The 25,186-nt window shown below is 35.0% G+C and overlaps 1 protein-coding gene across 2 annotated transcripts in view; it reads right to left on the reverse strand.

The window, feature by feature from the left end:
* Positions 1-25,186, reverse strand: part of WDR49 (WD repeat domain 49) — a 55,268-nt gene that overhangs the window by 11,982 nt on the left and 18,100 nt on the right. For both annotated transcript variants that reach the window (XM_072408056.1, XM_072408057.1), the window contains 7 exons: positions 23,408-23,556; positions 21,624-21,857; positions 16,635-16,799; positions 13,092-13,207; positions 11,411-11,541; positions 6,164-6,262; positions 2,912-3,070 (listed from right to left, as the gene is read on the reverse strand). In XM_072408056.1, coding sequence (XP_072264157.1) covers positions 2,912-3,070; positions 6,164-6,262; positions 11,411-11,541; positions 13,092-13,207; positions 16,635-16,799; positions 21,624-21,857; positions 23,408-23,556 — 1,053 coding nt within the window. The remainder of the gene's footprint in view (positions 1-2,911; positions 3,071-6,163; positions 6,263-11,410; positions 11,542-13,091; positions 13,208-16,634; positions 16,800-21,623; positions 21,858-23,407; positions 23,557-25,186) is intronic.

Below are 25,186 nucleotides of genomic sequence, written 5' to 3' on the forward strand. Positions count from 1 at the left end.
ACCAAAAATAGTGAATCTTTTCTGACAGTTTCCTGGTGCAATCAGGCAGGTATGAAAGATTATTGAAGAAGGGACATTGTCTGTCCTTTTTTTCTATAGATTCACCTTGCTGTGCCCTGCTTATAGGTAAAAGCCTGCAAATACTTTTTTTTTAACCAGACTGGTCTCACTTCAGGTTGTTTTGGACCTCTGATTCCATTCCTTCTGAGCTAAACCATTGCAAGGAGCAGGATATGTAGTATGTAGTAGAGACATTTAATGTGTCCTCTGGTCTCACACAAGAAAGTCCTGCTTCTTCTGATATCCAATTGCATCAGCCGAAGTGACCGATAACTGGCAGCCAAATAAATGGAGGCTTTTAGTTTCATTGATAGGCAGAGAAAGCTTAGGAGAAAATATTAACATTTGAGTTTAGATATGTTTTAAATTCCAGTTCTTCATTTAGAAAAAAGTAAACTGTAAAAGCTACATATAAAAACAAACTGCATGAAGTCATTTACTAAGTACAATGTTGTGATGAATGGGTAAACTTTATTCACCATCAACTTCACTGATTCAGAAAATTGACCCGAACGGCTTTTAATCATGTATTTTCATGACTGTTTCTTGGTTGTTTTAGTTGTGTTTATTCTTCATCAATACATTTTTTTTGTGTTTTGACAGTATGTCTGCAGTGTTTCAGTAAACCTACCAATTATATTCTTCTGAAAAGAAGGCTGCTCAGCCAGGTCTGTACAAATGAGATTATGCACAGTGTGTGAGGTCATTGTATACTGCTGTGTTCTCCATCCAAAGTCACAGTGTCTGCTGCTACTAAAAAGTCATTCCTCATTATTTCAAATCTATAAAATTAAGAAATCTTAAAAGTACCTCTGACTTAATGAATGTTCTTCTCTTCAAAGTGAACAATATCAAAGCAAATTAATTAAAGACTTGGGTCAGATTTTCATATTTCCACAAAAAGGAAAAAAGAAAACATAAGAATGCTATTTAGCATGCTGCTTTAGTACACAAGTTGAGTATGCTGGATTTAGGTCATTTATTTTATTGAATTGATATTACTTGCTACCATTTTAACAATGATTATGATTGTGGTGGATTTGTTCATATTATATCTGTATGTTATTGTTTGCTTTACATATCTATTCAAAAACATTTTTTTATTGTAGGAAAAAGACATTGTTGCTGATAACTATACATAAAAAGCCAAATATTTGCCTTTGCCATCTCTAGGTACCACCTATAATAGATTCAACTTAAAATCATTGCTGCCAGCAGGGAGGCAGCATCACATAGCCTATTGTAAATAGGTTTCTGGTTTTAGACTATGCCTGGCCCCAATATTTGTAACAATTAGTGCTTGCTGACTGTAGGTTTATTGTAAAGAAGGTGAATGAGGTACAGACAACAACACAGGAACCCTGACATATTTTACACAGAAGTCCTTACTTGTAAGAACCTAGGACATTGAGGTGTTAAAGTCTGAACTCCTGTACAATAACCTATTGATAGATCAGATTTAAACTTTCCTCATAATTGGTATGGAGTACATCCCTTCACCAAGTAGTAATTCCAGACTATTTCTTAGCTTTTATCACTCTAACCAAAAGCAAAAAAAAAGTCTTGTTTGGAGACTGGAGGTGGAATTTAGGTCATTCTGCAGTAGCAATCTCTGTGCCAACTTGTTACTTTGCTGAGAAATCCAAAGACCATAAATCTTTGAACTTCTGAAGCAATAATTATTAGCAGAGGTTGTGAGAACTGCCTGGACTGATTAACACTACAGGGGTATTTCAGTGAAGCAAAGCGTAACCTGATGGGTTGTTGTAGGTCATGACCAATACTACCATCATGAGCGCTCTTTGGCTTTGCATTGCTTAATAGGCGAATACAAGGCAGACAAGATTTGCTTCTTTACTAAAAGTAAGGTATGGTTATTATACATTTGTAATTGAAAATCAGGGAACACACTTTGATTGAATATCTCAAACACCAGCCCTCATGTATAGAAAAACTGTGTTTTATTATTTTTGGATCCAGTTGGTATAGGTGTCAGTTTGATTTGTGCTTTATTTGTCCTACTGATGAGATTTCCCTTTATTTGTCCTTAAGACACCACAGGGAGTAAGAGAAAATCCAGTTCTTACATAAACAGGTGTCCCTACTGAAAGTTTTTTGGATTATAAATGTAATTCTTCCTGACATTGGTCACCAGGGCTGATAGGAATGATAAGTCTACTTAGGAGGCAAAGTCGTCAATAAAAAAAACTTGACAGGAGTTGTAACTATTTTCTACTCTATTCAAAACCTAAAACAAAAATGATTTTGCTGTACATACACATGTGTGTTATTACTATTTTAAAAGTAATTTAATGTTTTTAAATCTGCAACTTTGAATAAAATAATACCTAGTATTTCTGCTATAAAAGTTATTGTTCAAGTTTTTTTTAGTTTTAGGGTGACAGCATTTTGTCCTTGTCTCCCAATAGCCCTATTGTGTTGTCAACCTCATTTTAAAAGCTTCCAATGGAGACTACAGCAGGCTTTTTGAACACATAATACACAAACATAGGGCACCCGTTCTGAAAAATGCCATGCAACCATCGCTGGATTGCACACATATAAACTGGAAGTGGCTGCATAGGATCATCAGTAACAAAGAAGAAAGGTGAGAGCAAGTATATTATTTCACAAAAATTAATTGTTTATAATGTACAGTGTTTTAGCAAACGAAATGCCATTCACTTAAGGTTTAGATCTCCTTTAATTTACCATCAATGGCATCATCCCTCATTACCAGTATGAAATTGTTATGGAAAATAATATGGCTGCCAGCAGGAAAAAAGCTGTCTGTAGCCAATCTGTGCAGCGGTAGGAATGTGTTAGAATATAATCTGTGGAAAGCTTTCACCTGTTGCTGAGATATGCTTTCTAGCCCCAAGGAAAAACAATCTTGTTACAGTGTTATTGCTGTCAGAGTCTGTGTTGCAGAAGCCGCTCAGCGAGCGTGTATATCTTCCAGAGGATGACGAGGAAAGACTTCTTTTACCAGCACTGTGTACCTGAGAGTCTGAAACAAAAACAAATTTTGAATTTTACCTTAAAAATGAATATTTTCATGGTTTATTCATGCTATATGTTGTAGAATTAAGCAAGACATTCCATTACATACCGCAATTGCATTTATACCAGTTTTAAGTGTTATGTATTTTATTTTAATTGTAGTGTTTTGAAATAGAATTTATTTTTTCACTAAAATTTTTGGGAAAGTGCAAGAGAAGGATGATAGTGACTGCCCAATGCTTGTTCTTGTGGGTACACTGCAATATAATATAACTACGGTGCATAGTTTTCTGGGTGCCCTGAATCATAATGACACCAGAGTGCATTGTCTCATGGGTTCCATGAATAATAATATCACCAGAGTGCATGGCCTTCGGAGTGTCCTGCATCATAAATGGCAAGGTGCAAAGCCAGCTGAATGTACTACATCATAATGCCACTATGGTACATGGCCTTTTCCATGTCCTGTATCATAAAGGCATCAGAGTATATGGTCTAATAGGCAACTCACATCATAATTACACCACAATGCATAATTTAATGGGTTCCCTGCATATTATTAACAACAGGGTTCATGGTCCTATAGGTACACTACATTATAATGACACCTTTGCTCATGGTTCCCTGCATATTATAATACTGGGATTTATAGGTCTCTACATCATTAACATGCCAAGGTGCATGGCCTCATGTGTGCACTGCACAAAAATTACACAATACACCATATGGTATACAATCTAAAAATATAACAAAAAATGCCTTCTGTCCCATTCACTAACCGGGAGTAGATGAGAAACCCTGCTCTCTGAAAGGATACATGAATGGGGGAAGGGACCAAGCTTGGAACATACTGTAGAATATGTTCCAATATGTACAATGGAACATACTGTAGAATATGTCTGGCATGGGTCTACAGGACTTATGTACTAAGTAATTTCTACCTGGCGATCCAAATAACTATCCTATTAGACCCATTGCAAGCTAAGGAGCAGGATGAGAGCCCCAAAACCTGAACCTTTAAAATGAGTCAGCAATGGCATCTCCCATGCTTATGGCCTCACAGATTGACTTTATTTTTTGCAGATGTAAATGGACCATCTAAAATAGAACTTGAAGGTCCAGTTTAATGGAATGTTATGAATAGTAATCACATTCTTAGAATTCCCTAGCGATAAGAATATATTTTCAGTAAGTCTCTGAATGGTATATCAACCGAGTACTCTTAAAATCAATGTTAATGGAAGAGCAGCGCATGGGATGAAGATGTACGGTGATCATTCACTGCTGTGTTTGTAAGCATACAATTACCCATAATGCTACAGAACAGCAAGAAAATATATTTCCATAGACACAATCTGTTGGATGTAATTGCAAAGGATTGAGGCAGTGAACATATTAAATTATAGTTAACCTAATAAAAAGTACTTGGTAGAAGTCAATTATTTAAGCATGCATTTTATTTTCCTAATAACTTAATGAGTTGTAGTGTCATAAAATTGTTACATCTTTCATTCTTTAACAAAATACAAGTATCTCATCCATTATAATCAGTGCCTCTGAGATTGTTAATTACATCAACTTAATTCTAGAAACCTATACATTGCATATGGAGGAACTATGCAAATTATATTTTTTCATGGCATCAATATAATTAAGGTTGAAGTACTGGTATATTAATTATAATGCACTTGATCAGGTTCTTTATTCAATTAAGTTGGGAAAGCAGGAAGCAGATTGCATGCCAGGGAGTAGCTCGGCTGTCTGACTGAAATGGAAACGCCATAATGCACTCTTGACTTGAGTGGTGAGTTGCAATTATACAATGTTTAATTTATTTTATGTAAAATGTGTGCTTATTTAAATGCTTACTGAAACAGGGGCAATTAAAGTGGTATATAAAAAAAGACTTTAGGATGGAGAATTGTGGGCAATAACTATTTGCACATTCATACATGGATTTCCGTGCACTGTGGTAATGTAGTTTATTTAGAATTCACAAAGCATTTAAATCTGTGTTATAGTGTACACTTGTGTGTGTTACAGTATACAGGCATTCTTCCTTACTGTATATGAGCAGCATCACATATACATAGCACATTCCAATATGTAAAAACATAAAATTTAGCTATCTCATAGATGTGAATCCATCTAACACAAGTATTTCAAAATAAAAATGGATATGCAAAGATTTGATTAGCTATCCAAAATAAACTAGAAAATCTGATATGTCAATATGTCTGAAATAGGGATTGCCTGTAAAGCCCCACAGCAACCGGTACTTTTGAGTATTTCATTCTGATAAATTCATTATGGACATTAATCAGGCCCTTACTATTCTCAGAGTGTGTGTCCATGCACCAAAAATGTGTTTTTGTGGATTGAGCTGATTGATCTTGCTAATGACAGGGTGGCATCTGGTTAGATTCTCTTATACCCATATTATTTGATTAGCTATCCAGATTATATATTTATTATGATAGTCTCATTATATTTTTGTAAATAATGAGGCCAAAGCAATAAAATGTCAGGTCTGAAACACAAATATAAATAAATACATAGTTTCAGTTTATTATTGGAGTCTAATAACCAAATGTCTGGTTGGGAGAATCATTCAGCCTGCTATATTAAAATTGACCAATTCAGACTGTATACAAAACATATCACACTAAGTTACCTTAAGTGAAAACTAAGGGCCTGACATATTAAAGTTTATGCCCATACACTAAACTGACACATGAATAATGTATAAATAAGACAATCTTTTCCTTGCAGTATTTATGCACAAACTCCAGCACAGATACAGATAATTTACTTATATGAGTTGTTTGTTATGGATTGTACCCTGCAACAAAATATATGCCAGCTAAACTGTGATTTGTCTACAATGTAATTTTTTTCTATTGTTTTTGGGGCCCTCTTACTTATCTCACTATTGTTCCTATGACCATTTCCTCTTAAGAAACCTATTGCCATTGGGGATGATACCATTATCATATTTTATATATTACTGCTTGAGTAGCACATATTGGGATGTTTGAACACTTAAAAAAAACATGATTGAATGCTTTTTCAAGATTGTTTACATGTATTGAATATGTACCTGATTTGGACCCCATAGTCCTAGCAGGGTTAGGATAAAGTTTTCTTGAAGCATTTTCTGTATTGTTATTCCAGACAATAATTTCTCCATCATAACTGCCTGCATGTGAACAAAAGTGAAATTGTAAAAAAAAAAAAAGGTTCCATATTTGTAATATTATTGTATTAAAACCATAGTCTTCCTATTACTTAGAATAAAATATTTCAATATTTTTGAGGAAAAAATGTAGGCATGTATTGTAATGCATCATCATTGTGTTCCAGAATCATGCAAAGGAGCAGATAAAAATCAAGTCAAAACGAACTATATGGAAATCTTATATAAATATATAAATATATATATATATATATATATATATATATATATATATATAAATAAATATATAAACAAGATTGCCATATAGCTATATATAACTTTCATGAATATTTATTAAGTTTGAATCTCTCCACATTGATGCTAACCTGTAAGACCTCATAAAAGTAACTAAAAATTAAAACTAAAATGACCTTGCCTTCTGTATAAGTTTTTCTTCTCATTTCTTGTGCTTACTTTTTATTCCACGATAGTTTAGTGTAGATTTATGACATATCCAAGATTAAGCAACCAAATATACATGATAAAACATTTCTCTGTGGAGAACATTATGGGTTTAGGTTGATGGAAAACTACACAGTATACTTGCACCACATTTTATACTGTAACTATATTCTGATCTAGACACCCTTCCTGGATGTAACTCCATCTCTTGCATGTTAAAAACATTTTATAGTTGGTATCCATGGATCAGTTGCTGGTGGATTTTGACTAGCCACATTTTAACATTTTGTATAAATGGGTACAATTGTAGAATACTGGTATACATTGTGGACAGTGTGGATGTGTTAGGATCTCTTGGGTTTATTTGATTTCTGTGTTCTTAAAAATAAAATAAGTTCTCATCTCTTATCACTTTACTTAAATAGGTGCCTCCTCCTTTCCTGCCTCCGTGACCAAACAAGAAGTGATAAAAATCTGATGAACCAATCTCCTCTGCCCCATAAAAGCTTGCGGGGGGCTCTACTTTTCTATTTATGGGTCAGTGTGTCAGGTCATAGATCTTTTATAGGAATTTTCTATTCACCAAGACCTATTATATCATGGTGTATTCAAGATTCAGATAGTTGATCAGGGTAGTAATCAGGCTATATGCCTTAACATATACATGCTCAGTAAATGCTGATAATATGCATTGTTAGCTAAATTCATGTCATCAGTATACAGTGCAGAACGCTGATCAAGATGCTTTATCACTTCTGTGCAAATTACAAGCAGGTACTTACAGTGTATAGTATTGTATACAAAAGCAGAGGGACCTTTCCAATAAATATTTGTGCATAACAGATATGTACATGGCTGATATTACTGCTTCCATACGTGGGGGTAAACAACAAGCAGCAATCTCTATGGCTTAGTAAACACCAGAGAGATGTAAAATGCTTTATGTTTTATAAGGATTGCTGGCTTACATATCCATTCAGAGGCTAGTCAAGAAGCCAATTCTTCGAGTGATCATTAACTCTAACTAGATTGTTATGATAGCGGGAGCATTATTCTCCAACTCATATAAATAAAATGTACTGTTGTGTCTGCATATGCCACTAATCATTACTGCAAATATTGGCAAAATGCGTCCAAGCAACAGCTACAATATAGCTAAGGTCACAGACATTCAAATAAACTATGTAAAAATCATTTTTACTTCTATGAATAAAGTGAACTGTAAAGAAATAGTGTCACAAATATCAACACATTTCTCTAGAAATGAGAGGTTTAGTACAGTAAGAGAGGACCCCACACAGCTCAGTGCATACAATTAATCTGTGAGTATTATAGCCAGTGATGCAAATATGTTCAATACATTGTTTTAGTGAATCCAGCAGTTTTTGAAAACTCTTGCAGAATGAAAATGCTTATAAAGGGAGACAAGGAGCAAGGATCCAGGCACTACATGTCATTTGGGCACATTGGTTGCCACATATGCTGACCTGCTGTCTCACTTTGTGTGGTGGATCCACTACAGAAGGAGCATCTGGAGAATAATTAGGGCATGAAAATATTCACAAGTTTTGCACTGAACTCACTTAAACAACCAAGCATATTTGCACACTGAAGGACTGCTGCTCATTAAAATTCATGAAATCCTGCTACTTGCACTTGCATTTGTTTGATCTAGGATATATTAAAATATCATTTGGTGGTGAAAAAATAGAGAATATGCTGTTTTGTACTTAGGGTAGTTTAGGTAATTATTTTTAACATAACAACAAATAATGAAGGGATGCTTTTGCCAAGGGAACAGGCCAAGGATAGTATTAAGGAGCTTCCATAACCCTCAGAATTCATTAAAAGCCCACTGCAACCTTAAAAATGCCATTATTTTACGTACCAATACCCCGCCCCCCGCCCTGTTAGCTCCATTACATTCATAAAGTTTCCACAAAAGTTTCAGGGGGAAATAATTATCTTCTATTTCGCTCAATCCTAGTTTTTTTCTTCTGAAAGTTGTCTGGCTAATAGTCTGAATAATAATTCGCTACAGATTTAAGCCCTGAGTCTTGACAGCGACAGATGAACGAATGAGCACTGTAAAAAATGTCCATTCTGTTCTATGCAGAGGAGAGGGGGAAGTGACAAGAACAACACTCTCTGTGCTCTCCTACATAGAAATGCACAGAGGTAATTCCTGATCGGCCATTGCAGCGGGGACCACTATACACATTGGATTCTTGCCTAGGACAAACAGTCCTGGACAAGACAATCATATGATCTGTGTATATTGCTTTGGTTAGAAGAAAGTGAGATGGTCTTATGACAGGCAGCTATCATTTTTGAAAGAGAATAGTAATGTTTTTTGATACTTTTTTTTTTTTTTAATAGATTAACCCAGTCTAACAGAAAACATAATAGGTATTGTGGGACATTGATTTACACCCTGTAGGTAAATTTCGTTTTTGGTCATTTGGACTTTTGGTAATGTCTCCACAAAGGGACATATTTTCTTGTTACAATACTGAGACCTACCATTTGGTTATAATACAAGCAGACAGATCCAAATGGCAATCAGTAAGACTCAGTTCAGACCGGCGGTGAGTTTGGGATGTGTTTCTGCTTCCCCGAGCTAGTGACACTCTGCCTTGAGGAAGATGTGACATGTAGCCTCTGCTCATGGCAGCCCAATAAACAATGAATTAGGTGGCAGTAAACCATTCAGTACCTGTCACTACTGCCCACTTTCAAACCTGCTGCTGCCTGCAGTACCCACCAAGGGTACCCACCTCCAGGATCTTTCTTTTTACACAGAGCAAGGCAAAGTTTACATAGAGAAGATTTATTTGTTACATTAAAAACAGAGTTCCAGAGGTATATATTTGTCTTTGCACTACTGTGTTTGGAAGATTGTGTCTAATGGATCTCTTGCATACAGTGAAAAGGGGGTCTAAGCACTACTTGTGCACAAGTGCCCTCTGCTGTCTACACGTGTAATTGCCTGTGTATGAAAGCTAATCTGCTGTAATAAATAGCAATCTTAATTCTCTTGGAATTCAACACTGCATTTCAGCTCTTGGCATAAAGGCTTGGGTCTGAGGCTTAATATCTACAAATAAATGAAGAAATTTGTTTTGGATAGAAAATAATGCTTTCTTTGTGCCTAGCTTGACCTAGCGCCTAAGCTTTCTTAGCTTTCATTATTTTCTCAGGTAGACACATACATGAATGTGCCAGGGAATATTTAATCCTGCTGCTATATATAAATAAATTAATTTGCTAAAAGCTGTAATTTCACTGAACACCAGTAATGCATGAACATTTCTGCTAGAAAGAAAGATTGTATTATTCAAGTTATTTAGTGCAATCTCTGAACTGAAAACTGATACAAGAGAAAATTATTGTCTTTCTGGTCACACAAGAACAAGTCTGTCAAGTTCTGACAAATCTGACAAAGTTTTGTATGTGAAGATATACTGGTAGAATTGCTACAGCTGAGACACAGTTTTATAGTAAATAGTAATATAATTGAGAGTCAGATAAGGACAGTTACAGAGAGTCGAGCAGAGCTGTTCTTTATCTATTTTATTTTGTGAGGTTGTTTTGTTTGTTAATGTAGGCATACACTGCATTAAGGTTGGTGATCCAAGTGATCCAAGTAAATTGGCTGCCTTTATTAAGACTGCAGGAGAAGATGCATTGTAGTACTGTTTAGCATAAATAACACCACATCACACCAACACACAGAGAGCTCACTGCTATGTGTGGCACTAAACACATCTTGGTATGCATTATCAAAACACATACATATGAACTGGTACTTAATGTGATGGTCAGCCCTAATTACCCCACAGGATAAAAAAAAAGTTAAGCAAAAAGCATCCTTGGTTTTCTTTAGTACCTGATACATTAAAGTGTATTGTATTATTTCTCAGCTACCAATCACATTTACAGCTGCTTTTAGATGTTCAATTCTGTTAGGTACTACATCAAACACAAAGGGCAATTTACTAAAGTAATTGAGGATGTTCACTCACCATGGTGAATTATCACATTGCGAATAATATTCAATCACATGCAAGGATTAAAATCAGGATTTTTCCTTGCACATACCAGGATGGATAAAGTCAGCAGACCTTCATTTACTAAGTAAATTATTAGTTGCAAGGACATAATTCCTTTTTCCATGTAGATAGCCTACTTTCCTTTAATAAATCAGTGCTAAAAGGGAGACATTTGGTCAACATAAGCAGATCAGCAGGTAGCAGATCAGTCCACTCTACATGGAAGGCACTTTGTGAAATTTGTTTATAATGGGTAACATTAAGATAATTTATCTGAATAGACATGGACAGATCATCAGGAATAACTTTCTAAAGATATTACCCATGTCCAATTCTCTGTCCGGTAGTCAAAATACATTTTATTGTGCACTGAGGGGTATACAATATTCAGGCATAGTAGAACTTTCTGGGAATTGTTGTGGGACACTTGTGATAATGACCCCTTTTCTAAAAACTTTATCAGAATTATTATTATTTGAGGTTTTTCAGGACTATGAACATGTAGACAGCTGGTGGAGGCAAAGGTAAACTGTTATGTGCTTATGTCTTCTGTATAGCATTCTGATATGATTTACTAATATGCTTTACTGTATCATTCTCTATATACATGCATAGAACATGATGGGAGATTTGTAGCACATCATTTTTAATCTCTTACCTGTGACAAGACTTTGTGGGGGCAAAAAAGCTGCACTTAATATATCATCATGGTGCTGTACCCCCCCTTTCCATTCGGAAGGCTGTACAAGGTATTGAGATAGAGTGTTCAGGCGGAAAACTGTGATCATCCTTAAAAGAAATGTATTAAAATATTATTATTTAATCTACACAATAAAGAATGCAGTACTGCACTGGGTTGCAGGGGGGTACAAGGTGCAATGACTGTTTAAATGGGTAGAAGCCAATAGCAGCTCTACTAAAATTATTAAAATATAATTCTGATTCATTGTTATGAGTTACTACTCACTGTACTGCTTTATTGAATACGATTGTGTGTTCAAGTAATATTTTGTATAAAATGGATGCAGGTGAACACATACCTTCAATAATGTTAAATATGTTATTAAGACTTCATCATCACCTATATGTTTAGTGAGATCATTACATCAAGGTTGACATGCACAGTCTACAATGTTTATATCTCAGTAAATGAATGGGGACAGCCCAATGGGTCATGCATATGGTAAGGAACTCACCCATGGAATGAATCAGTTCATGTGCCTGATTTATTAAAGCTCTGAAAGGCTGGAGAGGATACACTTTCATCAGTGAAGCTGGGTGATCCAGCAAACCTGTTATGGAACTGGTCCAGGATTGAAAACATTTGCTAACAAATAGCAAATCACTTTTAAGAGATCATTTTAAGGTTTGATGGATCTCCCAGCTATCCTCACAACCCTCGGAAAGCTTTATTAAATCAGGCCCTATGCTTCCAGCCTTATGCATAGGAACAGAATGTTGTTGAGTTTACTAAATGACATGATTTACTAAATGAGATGAGAACGTAGTTAATATGGTAAAGTTACATTCACTTTGAATACCTAATCATGTGCAAGGAAATAAAAACGATAATATCAAAATAGTATTGCATGATTGGATGACTAAACTGAACACATCTTCAATTTATTTCCTAGGGTAAGTCGACCTTTACTATGCTGAATCAGCATTCTCATTTTTTAGTAATTAAATTCATTTGATTGCTAATTTTCTGCCCTATGCACCACTTATTACATGCAGCAGACAATACAGTCTGTGTGGATAGGAATGCACAGAACAATGATGGTAGAAATATGCATCAAATGCATAGAAATATAACAGGTTAATCTACTCTATATAGTTACTCAAGAAAAATTTCCCGACCCCCATATAGCAAAAGAGAATGCTGCTGAAAATAAATCTTTTCATTTCATGTATGCACTTTGTAGCTACAGTTTTGATACATGAGTAATTATTAGGGCTTTTGTTGGTATTTTGAGGATGAAGCAGTAATCCTACTTCTGGACCCACTGTAACAGAGCAAAAGCATATACTTTCAAATTAAAAACCAGGTGCTGTATCTCCTCATTTTCTCCACAGTAATATTATTATCTAACCACACTTACACATAGCTCAGTACTCTCAAGCCAACTGTTTCCTTATTCAAATAGAAGGTCAACTATACTATGTTAAAGTGTTTTCTTACCGCCCTGGCCTTGCTAAAAGTCAGTGTACATACATCTTAACAATACACTTGACAATGTCTTGGTAACTACAAATACAGAACATTTTAGATCAAATAATGTACAGTACAACTTGTTAATTAATGGATTTTGCAGCATTTTCTAGTAGAGGCCCCTTACCTCTCCCATCCAACGACTAATATTGTTCTCTTAAGTACCAGTATCTGAGAAATTTCTGCCGCACGGTCTCTTCCAGCATTTAACTTATGATGACAATGACCATTGAAATCCCATATCTTGAAGAAAGCACAACAATAAAATCAGCTTTTAGTTGCCTGTTTATTTTACTATTACAATAACAAATTAAATAATTGAACTTGAAAGCAAATACAATATTCAGTTTTAATGTGTATATTAAAAAAAATATTGCTTAGGTTTTCATAGCTTTATCAATAATATGATTGCAGCATCTTGAAATATTAAGACAAGGGATGGACCATAATATTGATCAGAATGAATTGATGAATGATATACTAAACAGAGAGAGGCAGAATATACAAAATAAAAAAACTAACATTCTGAGTTATAAAAGTAGCATTAATGCAATAAGATAATTCAAACTTTGGCAAACATAGAAAGTGCTCTGATTAGATATTGGATGTCTTAGAGGGTAGTCTGGATGCCATGTGGGCACTGTGACAGTAATTAGATCTATATCTTACTCCTAGTGAGACAGGTAGAATGTACAGAGTGCTTGTGGCATATGTACATGTCTTCCATGTCATGCCTAATATTACTCATGCATTTTGTTTGATAATTGCTTACTTATTTGCTCAAAATATGCGAAGATTTGAACAAGATCCCATGGGCTTCATTTGGGTTCATTGTCTAAACGTTTAGAAACTTTAAGAAAGTTATCTGAAAGCTTTTCCCTAATGGTAATAGTAACTTCAGTGCCTTTACTTTTGTCACATATCGTCTGAAACAATGGCCCTGATTTATGAAAGCTCTCCAAGGCTGGAGAGAATACACTTTCAGAAATGAACTGGGTGATCCAGAAAACATGGAATTGATTTTTAAAAATCATTTGCTATTTGCTAGCAAATGTTTTGAATCCTGGACCAGATCCATAACAGGTTTGCTGGATCACCCAGCTTCACTGATGAAAGTGTATCATCTCCAGCCTTGGAGAGCTTTCATAAATCAGGGTCAATAGGTCACTGCTGTATGAGAAGAGAATCAGGAAAAAGTATGGGTTGTGATTCTTATTCCTTCAGCTACTTCCTTTTAGCTATTTGGTGGCTACCTATTTTTAGTAGCTGCCCACTTGTTGCCCATTCACTATTTTTATTAGAGATGTATTAACTACCTTTTTTTCTAGGTATTTGTCAAGTCACAGCTGTTTATTAAGAGGACTATAATTTTAATAAATTAATCCCCTGCAGACCTGTTAACATAATATCAAATAAAATGGGTTCATGTCAAAAGATTGGCTATAGGGAATTACATATTCTGGGTCAGTAAAACAGTAATCATATGTGTAATTGTTTTCTAGATTTTTAAAAATCATTTGCTATTTGCTAGCAAATGTTTTGAATCCTTGACCAGATCCATTCCAGGTTTGCTGGATCACCCAGTTCACTTCTGAAAGTGTATTTTCTCTAGCCTTGGAGAGCTTTCATAAATCAGGGTCAATAGGTTACTGCTGTATGAGAAGAGAATCAGGAAAAAGTATGGGTTGCGATTCTTATTCCTTCAGCTACTTCCTTTTAGCTATTTGGTGGCTGCCTATTTTTAGTAGCTGCCCACTTGTTGCCCATTCACTATTTTTATTAGAGATGTACCGGTAATAACTACCTTTTTTTTCTAGGTATTGTCAAGTCACAGCTGTTTATTAAGAGGACTATAATTTTAATAAATTAATCCCCTGCAGACCTGTTAACATAGTATCAAATAAAATGGGTTCATGTCAAAAGATTGGCTATAGGGAATTACATATTCTGGGTCAGTAAAACAGTAATCATATGTGTAATTGTTTTCTAAATTATTAGTACTTATTTGCTCAATTTATCTATTTTGTGGATATTATACATTTTTTTGTCAGTCTATTTTGTGCATATTATTTTTCTCTTACTGGTTTAGTGAAATGCTCAGTACACTTTTTTGCACCTTAATGTAATTTAATTTTATTCCACACTATGACTGTTACCTATGTCTGTTGATATATGTTGGCATTTTGGTTGCTAAAAAAAATAATCAGTTTAATTATGCAACCTTGAACACAACAAAATATGTTTTTGTTCTATATTTCATACACATAATTGGGTAATTAAAGCAAAAACCGCTTCAATTTATTTATTGAGTGAACATTCTGTATTTGTTTAGTAAATAAATCCTATTGTGTGCCAGCACCTAACAATCCTAGTATGACAGAAGTGATGCTCAGGCTTAGGTTGGGATCCCATTACAGTGCACTGAGCGGTAAAGAGGACTCTCCAGTTTCAGAAGGACCTGCCAAATAAAATAATCAAGCCTGCAGAATCTCTTACATGGCAGTAACACAAATTGCTATCACATGCAGGGCATAGTTTTTCCTAATTATTTTTACTTCTAAATTTGGATAAGAGTTGGCTGAATCTTCTCTTCCATTTGTAAAAACATCTGCCATAGCACTGTCAGTTAAACGCTACAACTTTTATTCAGGGCCATGGAAGGTGGCCTTTGCAGTGAACATAAAGCTGCAAAATCAGACCACAGATTGCAAAGAGATAGCCAATTGCTATTGTTCCTGTAGACTAGGGTTGGTGTTATGGTTTGCATTAACATTTCACAAATGATTTTGCATGTTGGTGTTTTAGCTTCTAATCAGCATAATACAATATAATAAGTAGACACAATTTAGAACATTTTTCTAATAATAAATTAGTTTAGAAGCACATGAACAGATGCTGGGTCATTTTAATCCCATTTTAATCAAGTGTCAATATTTCTGTGTTGCAGTACTTAATAGATATTCCTTTTCAGTAAATCTCAGGAGAACAATGAACATATTTTTGGAATGATTTCCTTTGCAAGTCCTTGACTATGTTGTTAGCCTCACGTCTTCATGCCATAGCATATAACACGGAAACTCAACTCAATTTACTCATTAAGCCTTATTTCAATTAGGTCTCACAACAGATTTAGGGTCAGGTATCCCAATAGTTAACAGGTTTACCTTTGCAGAGTTTTGTGTGATCTAGGTGCTAGAATCAGTGTTGTAGGTAGTGATTAATGTTGGGAGCACATTATCTATAAATATGCAGCAATGTGTAGGTCAAATATTTGACCCTTGGTATTTTATACCAAATGTAAGACTACTTGGCCTTTGTACGGGGAGGAATAAACTCGCCCAGCTGTTGATGACAAATGGGATGTAATTTAGACATGATGGAAAATTGACTTACATGATGATAACATCTGCATGTGTATGGGGTTATTACAACATATCTTGTATGATCCAAAATTTAACACTGATGCCAAACATCTGAATCTGTAAGATTTGGCATGTGTTTCCCTCCTGCTCTGAACTAGAAATGGGCTGGGTAGCCAGCACAATGTATTCGTAGACTTATAATCATTCCATGTAATCATTTCTTTTACAGCTATCACTGGTTAACAGCATGAGTAATCCCAGTGAACAAACAGAGATCCGTTATATATCATAAATCACGTTTTCCTCACCTTTACTGTGCCATCAGTGCTTCCTGTTAGTAGCCTGGTTTCACTTGCATCTAGAGCCATAGTGCTAATCTCTGCATTTCCATGACACCCTGCAAACTGTTTGATTTTCCGTCCAGTGTCTATCATCCAGAAAGTAATTGTTGATCCGGTGTCTGAGCTAATGACCTGGAAAGTAGTGGAAAACTAATATTTTACTGCAAAATGTATACTGATAACAAATAAAGGATATTCAATTTGTTATCATTTTATTTTAAATACCCCCTCTTAGAACTACTGACCCTACTTTTTCTACAAATTATAAATTGTATTCGGGCAAACATCAAGGTTGACATACACAGTCTACAATGTTTATATGTCAGTAATTGCAGTTTTTTTTGAATGGGGACAGCTCAATGGGTCATGCATATGGTCAGGAACTCACCCATGGAATGAACACTGACATAACTTCAGTTCAGTCTATGGGCCTGATTTATTAGACCTCTCCAAGACTGGAGAAGATACATTTTCATCTCTGAAGCTGGGTGATCCTGCAAAAGAATGGATTTCTTAAAAGTCATTTGCTGTTTGTTTGCAAATGTCACCCAGCTTCATTGATGAAAGTGTCTCCAGCCTTGGAGAGGTTTAATAAATCAGGACCAATGTTCTGATGTCGTAATCTGTGAATTGTACAATTTAAACACAATCTGAAATATAACAAACTGTCAAAATAAGCACTACCCACTATAATTACAAGCTCTTTTTCCTGACGGGTGTCAATTGCAAAGTCATACTTTGAATTTTGGGTGACTATTTGTCCAACGTTGTTGGTGTTTTCTAATCTGGGTTTTGAACTGCCAACAGAAAATGCATTCACTCCATTTCAACATTCCACTGACTTGAGATGGGTGAAGCTGAAGATGTGAATGTACAGTAGCTGGGTAACTCTACTTTAGAACAGCACCCTAACAGATGTTCAGTAGATATTAATACATCCATGCTTCAGTGCACCACAACATACCCTTGGAGTGAGCTATAATTGAAAAGGGAAAGTGCAGACCCAGCTTTCCTTTCATTGTGATTGATTATGAGAATATAAATGCATATAAAAGAAGGGGTTGGTTTAACACATTCATTTGTATATCCTACATGTCAGTGCTCATGCTGCAACACATTTTACAGGTGTGAAAGCGCTCTATAACAAAAACCTTTCTTTAATTTTAAATCTGTATTTTAAATAGGGAATCAGCCTATACACTTATAAACTAAACATATATGACTATGTTTATGTAAATGCATATGTTTTTTGCTGACTTTAATATCCAACTAATGGACAACGTTGGTGTAGTTAACAATTAATCTTCAATGTGCAGAGAAACAAGCTCAAGAAAGATTTAAAGAGCTATTAAAGGGAAGGGTATGGCAGCTCATAAGCCCACAGCAGTGACACATGGCTGAGATTTAATGACAGATGAAGGTCTGTTTTTATTTATCTATCTGGAGAATTTTAATAAGAAAAAAATGAATAATACAATAAAACATACCCTTCATTGAAAGGCAGCAAACTAGAAAAGATCTGAATTAAAGTGATAGGGAGATGAGAATTTTTAACCATCTCTGTTATAAACCGAGGCGGACAATATTTCTTTGTGAAATGCCATGATTGTTTTATCTCTGCCAGCAAAATTTTATGGTTATGACCAATTCTTTACCTGCTTCTAGGTAAAATACTCTCTATTCAGCTAGATCGTACTGGAAATTTTGGGTTTGTCACCAACTAAATAGAAATTTGTCTTAATATCCAAGTGCATTTTAATCAAACAAGCCATTAGCTTGACATTCAAAATCAGAAGTTAGACATTAGAGGAAACTATATTCTACAAAGGTTGTGGAAGGAAGATATTAGCCTTTTTCAGTTATGATGATTATTATCTCTCTTATCCAAGAGCCAGAGGACATACAGCAGATTTGCAGTCATATCAATCAGAAACATGATTATGGATTTTTCAAACTTTGAATTTTGGGTGACTATTTGTCCAACGTTGTTGGTGTTTTCTAATCTGGGTTTTGAACTGCCAACAGAAAATGCATTCACTCCATTTCAACATTCCACTGACTTGAGATGGGTGAAGCTGAAGATATGAATGTACAGTAGCTGGGTAACTCTACTTTAGAACAGCACCCTAACAGATGTTCAGTAGATATTAATACATCCATGCTTCAGTGCACCACAACAGACCCTTGGAGTGAGCTATAATTGAAAAGGGAAAGTGCAGACCCAGATTTCCTTTCATTGTGATTGATTATGAGAATATAAATGCATATAAAAGAAGGGGTTGGTTTAACACATTCATTTGTATATCCTACATGTCAGTGCTCATGCTGCAACACATTTTACAGGTGTGAAAGCGCTCTATAACAAAAACCTTTCTTTAATTTTAAATCTGTATTTTAAATAGGGAATCAGCCTATACACTTATAAACTAAACATATATGACTATGTTTATGTAAATGCATATGTTTTTTGCTGACTTTAATATCCAACTAATGGACAACGTTGGTGTAGTTAACAATTAATCTTCAATGTGCAGAGAAACAAGCTCAAGAAAGATTTAAAGAGCTATTAAAGGGAAGGGTATGGCAGCTCATAAGCCCACAGCAGTGACACATGGCTGAGATTTAATGACAGATGAAGGTCTGTTTTTATTTATCTATCTGGAGAATTTTAATAAGAAAAAAATGAATAATACAATAAAACATACCCTTCATTGAAAGGCAGCAAACCAGAAAAGATCTGAATTAAAGTGATAGGGAGATGAGAATTTTTAACCATCTCTGTTATAAACCGAGGCGGACAATATTTCTTTGTGAAATGCCATGATTGTTTTATCTCTGCCAGCAAAATTTTATGGTTATGACCAATTCTTTACCTGCTTCTAGGTAAAATACTCTCTATTCAGCTAGATCGTACTGGAAATTTTGGGTTTGTCACCAACTAAATAGAAATTTGTCTTAATATCCAAGTGCATTTTAATCAAACAAGCCATTAGCTTGACATTCAAAATCAGAAGTTAGACATTAGAGGAAACTATATTCTACAAAGGTTGTGGAAGGAAGATATTAGCCTTTTTCAGTTATGATGATTATTATCTCTCTTATCCAAGAGCCAGAGGACATACAGCAGATTTGCAGTCATATCAATCAGAAACATGATTATGGATTTTTCAATGTTCTAATGAAATTGATGAGATTCTTTTGGAATTATGCATAAAATGTTTTTTTTTCTTCTCGAGGAAGAGGTCAAAACTGCGAAATGCAAAAAACTTTCAACTATCTATTGAAGAATTGTGAAAGTGATTAACAAATCTGCTTTTTATACCCAAAAAATATGTTTAAACAGCAAGAACATCTGACCTAAAGCTATGTTTGGGGAACCTAATGTCCTGTTTTAATTATGTATTCATGATATATTAACAATACAGTAATTTTTATTGAGGATAAAAAAACTTGTACCAAACTTGAAGTCCCTTAAGCTTATTTCAAGCTTTTTTCATTTTCCAGTTATGATGGTGTCAAGATTTTGATACTATGCAATACTAATGGGTCTATTTATAAAGACGTGAGCCTCACATTCAGCAAAATTCTCTGGTGTTTTCAACAGCAGTGATTGTTTCTCCACCAGAAAATGTTGCTGAATGTCAGATTTAATGCTTTATAAATAGATCCCTAGGAAGTTTCCTTGTATATCATTATTTCCTCCCCGCTCAGACCCCCTTAAGCTCCACTTATTTAATTATGATTGGGTTTAAGTGGTTGTGGAATAGTTTGGGACGAGATTAAAGCCATCAGAAACCCTTGTGATAGAGTGACAATTGAAGCATTTATTTGTAATGCACAGTGCATTCAAAAACTACATGTAATGTATCGTTTAAATCATGTTTCAACAAGTTCAGGAGACATATACATTATGTAAATTTTACATGGAAGTTGTGTTTAAATAAAGCACAGTAGATGTTCCTTGTCTCTTTCTACTTGAATGTAATGATATAGAAATTATATTGATAATTTACACTGCAGTTGACCATTGAAAAGCAGTGGGGTATCATCATTTCTTTGGGATAGCTACACGGTTTTAAAAAGTGCCTTATCCAGTAGTTACTTATCTCTCAATGTTCATAAGAAAGTATGCTAATTGTATAATTATGTTACAATAAAGGCTTACAATGAGTACTTACTAAAAACAACAAAAGCATTTCTTTCAATTAAACCCAGTTAGGCTGGGTTCCAGACCAACATATAAATACAGTCAAATTACACAAATGTGAACCGCCATGTCTGGCTGAAGATTTGAAATTTAGTTTGTTTATTTTTGCCATTTAGGCATCCGCGCCACATAGTACAGCCAGGACATGGACCTTAGCAGCAGTCCCAAACTGTCAGTCCAAGAGGCATTCCCATGTGCTGATTGGCCAATTAAGAAATAGAATTACCCTGATAACCTCTGCTTTCTCCTCGTATAAGCATGTTTACAGTTTTCAATTAGCTCCTAGTGCTGGCCCATCCAATCCCAGGAGAAGTCTAGCTGTGCAAAGTATTGCAGAAATCTGATATAAACCCAAATACAGGTATTATTGCATTTATAATCATTTTAGTTATGTATGGTAATAAAAACATTCATTAATTGCATTTATCGAAGTTCAATTTTACAGAAGTACAAAATAGGATTTTTACTGAAATGTACTAGAAATTACCTGTCTGAAACAAAAGTACACCAAGATATGTGGATATAATGAGCATGATGATCCCAATCAGTAGCACAGTGGGTAATAATGATGACTGTGCTATAGAGGTCAGGTTCCAGCAACTAAACCAATGATGTGCTATTGATCTCAGCCAATTCTATAACTGAATCTGTCTGTATTATTCAGCATCTGCTCTCATTACATTCCTCCTCCGTGACACGCCTGACTGTCACACTATTAAACAAATCTGTGACTTGCATGTAAAGCTTACCTGTTTAAATGTCCAGTTGTATAGTACACACGTTACTGGTTTCTCATGACTTGTCACACCTTTGCTAGCCTCGCTTTTCATTTCTAGAACTGACAACTGATTGTTGAATGACATAAAGAGGCGCCCATGTTGTTCGTTGAAAAAGAAGGTTAATTGAAACTCCAGAGTTTTGGGGAAGATTCCAGCAATGCGTTGTATGCACACTTGATGGTGAATATCCCATATCCTTAACACCTGCAAAAAATACACAGTCGGTATTATAGTATGTATCAAGGCTATTTCTCTATATATTGCTTGTACTAAACATTTGAAATAGCGCTGTAAGAATACAATTTCATACTGAATGACAATCTATATTAGCAGTTCTCAACCAGGGTCCCATGGAACCCCAAGGATTCCCCAGGATTTGCTAGGGGTTCCTTAAACTGAAACTGACTGATCTTCTAGCTGATAGCTCTGGGGCCAACACTACTTGATAAGCCAGCTGTATGACAATTATGTTTTTAGGTATGTTTAAAGGTGTTATTCTGTTCACTATTGTAAGGGGCATTTTTTCCACTGGCCAACAACTTAAGAGGCTTTTCTCCCCATTGACTCTCAAAAATTGGTTTTAATAGAAGTCCCCTGATACCTGAAAATTATTTTAATGGTTACTTAGGTTCAAAAGGTTGGGAAAAGCTGATCTAGAACAATAAAGCAGGAAAATCAAGTTGTAACATGATGTTTTTTTATTTAAAGATATGTCCATTTAGAAACATTTGGCTTTAGGTAAGGGTGACATGCAAATATCACTTACATGAGCCCTAATTTGTAGATTCACTGTTCATAGATAGAAGATGACAAGCCTAGTTGGGGCATCATGGAGGGCACATAAATACTTTTTTTTAGTGTCACCAAACTCAAATGTTAAAATGAAATATAATATTATGTACCTAATTTGCCCCTAAGGTCATTTAAATCACTTTCAAAATTAAAGTGATTTGTGCTTGCTTATAAACTAATAGTAAAATTTAGAGCATGACACTTCTTTTTTGATGGTGGCTACCTTCATTCTGCATGGCCCCAGTTTATTCCTGATGTGGCCACCCTGCTTGATACTGTATACTGCTGATGAAGACTAACTTTGTATGACCTGGCACATCAAGCATGCAAACACCAATCCTATTCTCCCTGTTTGATCTGATCTTTACTAAAACCCCTGCAAAGACAGCAACACCCACAGACAAATGTTGGCAATGCACCTTAAGATAGGCAAGCACTAAGGCTCACTGAACTTTTAATTGTAGGTGAGCAGTGGTCGAGATCATACTGCTTGTTTACTGCTCCTACCACAAAACTAGAAGTACTACTCCCAGAGGAGCATGCAGATCATTTTAGAAAGTGGTTGCTTGAAAGAACACAAACAAGAAATGAGCAGATACTGTGTTTTAACTGGAGAGTTTTTGACACTTTATCACTTACCCATTCATTGGACATTGTTCTTCTTAGAATCAGTACAATAGGTAGGTAGTTAAAAAAAAAACATTAATTAGCAAACACTTTTTTGCTAACCACTGCAAAAATGAAATCCTCTGTCATGATAAATAATTCATAGTCAACGGTGCCTGAAATAGTTCTTGGAAAAAATACTAAAGACTATAAAAAAAAATTGTGCTTTGATACTGACACAAGTCATTTAAAAAACATCCATATCCGTTGCCAACATTTTCTTTAGCGGTCTGCAGAATAATTAGGTATATAGTAAAACTACCACCCAAATCTTGTTATTCTAAGAATAAAGATACCTTATCTTTAGAGAAACTGAACAGCTGCTTGCGACTGGAGATGAATTTGACAGTCAAGACACTGGCCATGTTGCCTTGTAGAACCCCATTGGGTTTAGAGGTGACATACGGATTCCACAAACAAATCCTATTATCAATTCCAGCAGTTGCTGGACGGGGAAAGAAAACATAAGACAAAATAACTACAACTAAATAAGAGAAACAGTTGACATGTTCATTAAAAGCAATAAATGGCATGTATATGTATTTATTTATTTATGTTTGAACAGTATGTCTTGTTATGTATTCTTATCTTATGTATTATTGGTGATAATATGCGAACTCATTGGGCCTGATTTATTAAAGTTCTCCCAGGCTGGAGAGGATACACATTCATCAGTGAAGCTGGGTGATCCAGCAAACCTGTAAATCTAGATGAAGTACTGAATAAGTCACAAGACTTTCTGAAGTTTAAGTAATATGTTGTTAGGTCTATGTCTTCTTTGCATGATTTTGACTAGTATAACTTTACAGCCAAACAGTTTAACAGTTAAACAAATAAAACATAACAATGTAATGTCTCAAATAAAACATTATGTACAACACACTGGGCCTGATTGTTTAAAGCTCTTCATGATTGGAGAAGATAGGCTATCATGAGAGAACACAGGTGATCCAGCAAACCTGGAAATGATTTCTTAAAAATACTTTGCTATTAGTTGATAAATGTTTTCAGTGCTGGACCAGATTCATTCTAGGTTTGATGGATCACCCAGGTTCATTTATGATTGTCTATCTTCTCCATACTTAGAAAGTATGTAGCACCGTTGCCTTTCAGCTCTGGGTCCTGGGATCAGATCCATTCAGGTGTTTGTAAATTCCATGTTTATGTGAATTTCCTCTGGGTTGCTTCCAGAATTCGGAGGTCTACATGTTAGTTAATTGACTGTATTAAATGCATGAATGCAGTACAGACAATTATTTGTAGGCTACTCTAGGGGAAAGGGATGTAATACTGTTTGCATATATAAATATTTAAAAAGCTTATATTAAGGCTGCAGTGGTATTCACACATTAATTTGCAACTAATTAAACAATCCAAAGATCACCGATGATATTGATGGTCCAGGTTAACAAATAAGCAACAGCAAACCCATGTGCATTGAAAGTTGCTCTTACAGCAGAAATTTCTAGTTCTATAATTATTCAACCTGACTGACAGACTTTGCACAGAGATATATCAACTCTTCAGATATCTTCTGAATTCTGGGGTCACCCACAGACATTAGAGGTCATTGATGTCTAGATGCTCAGAAAAATTTGCAAACATCAGCACTTGAAAGTTAATTATAATAATTTGCATACCTACATAATATTTAATAGTGTTATAAGGAAAGAAAAAGCTTTTGTTTAGTACACTCTTTCAATATGAACCCTGCACTTTTTTGTAATTATTAGCCTATAAATTAGCAAATTCTTGAAATAATGTAATTGCATATGACATTTACACTATTAAATGAATGGCAATGCAGATACCATTGCTGTATGAAACTGGTAAGGTTTATCTGCTGGCTGATTTTTTCAGTGAAGTCAATGACAGACAAGATTGGCAGCCATATTTTGTAACATATCTCCATCATGTTGGGGAACATTTATAATTACTTTTTTTAGACAGGAAGGGGATAACCAATACGGTACAGAGCAGTGACTGGCATGTATTTGTTAGTTGAAAACATGGTATAAGCTTAAATTGTGCTTTAGGATACAATACAGATTCCGCAGACATTTTTTACAGTATTT

The sequence above is a fragment of the Pyxicephalus adspersus genome, chromosome 4 (genome assembly GCF_032062135.1).
Source record: "Pyxicephalus adspersus chromosome 4, UCB_Pads_2.0, whole genome shotgun sequence".
In the NCBI taxonomy this organism is placed as follows: Eukaryota; Metazoa; Chordata; class Amphibia; order Anura; family Pyxicephalidae; genus Pyxicephalus; species Pyxicephalus adspersus.